The sequence below is a fragment of the Antrostomus carolinensis genome, unplaced genomic scaffold (genome assembly GCF_000700745.2).
Source record: "Antrostomus carolinensis isolate BGI_N321 unplaced genomic scaffold, ASM70074v2 C13027682, whole genome shotgun sequence".
Classification (NCBI taxonomy): domain Eukaryota; kingdom Metazoa; phylum Chordata; class Aves; order Caprimulgiformes; family Caprimulgidae; genus Antrostomus; species Antrostomus carolinensis.
Window position 1 is genome coordinate 1 of NW_010353091.1, and position 791 is coordinate 791.

The following is a 791-nucleotide window of genomic DNA, read 5'->3' on the forward strand; positions in this document are numbered from 1 at the left end:
TCCTCTCACCATGTCCCCCCAAGAGGGGGATCCCCCACTTTATGCACCCCAACATCTCACCTGTATCTCTGTAGGGTCCCCCGGGTCTCCCCGGCCTCAAAGGTGACACCGGTGCTAAAGGAGAGAAGGTGAGGGAGGTGCAGCAGGTGACCCGTGCTCCAGGTCACCACCACACCCAACATCAAGTTGGGGACCATGTGTGACACCTCAGTTGGGGACCACGTGTGGCACCTCAGTTGGGGACCACGTGTGGCACCTCGGTTGGGGACCCTAAACCCCACCAGGCAGCCGGCACTGGGTGGGCTGGTTCCTACGGGTGTTGTCCCCCAGTGGGCACCCACCACGTCACCATTCGTGGCTGATCTGCCTTTGTGTCTCCTCCAGGGCCACCCGGGTCTCATCGGCCTGATCGGACCCCCAGGGGAGCAGGGGGAGAAGGGAGACCGAGGTCTCCCCGGTCCCCAGGGCTCCACGGGGCAGAAAGGAGAAACCGTGAGTGTGGAAAATGGGGGAGACTGGGGGGAAATGGGGACGGGGACGTGGTTTGGAGAGGTCCCCACCCACGTGGACCATGTGAAAACGATGGGGCAGAGGACAACCTGGGGGGGATCTGGGTGTGGGGAGGTGGGAACGGGGCTGATGCTGTTTCCTCACGCTGGTTTCTTCTCTCCTCCCATCACGCAGGGGATCCCTGGTGCTACTGGACCCATCGGTCCCACTGGTCCCCCTGGACTTCCCGTGAGTGATGTCCACATCCTGCTGGTCCCACATCCCTCCCTCTCCAAGCCCCA

The 791-nt window shown here is 63.0% G+C and overlaps 1 protein-coding gene across 1 annotated transcript; it reads left to right on the top strand.

Annotated features, from left to right (window-relative positions):
- Positions 1-74: 74 nt before the first annotated feature.
- On the top strand, positions 75-492 carry LOC114818999 (collagen alpha-2(XI) chain-like; the record flags this gene model as incomplete). The annotated part of the gene is given in 3 exon segments (XM_029087128.1): positions 75-162; positions 385-398; positions 400-492. Coding segments are annotated over 3 exon segments (195 nt in total), but the record flags the coding sequence as incomplete, so codon positions are not given.
- Between the last annotated feature and the right edge of the window lie 299 nt (positions 493-791).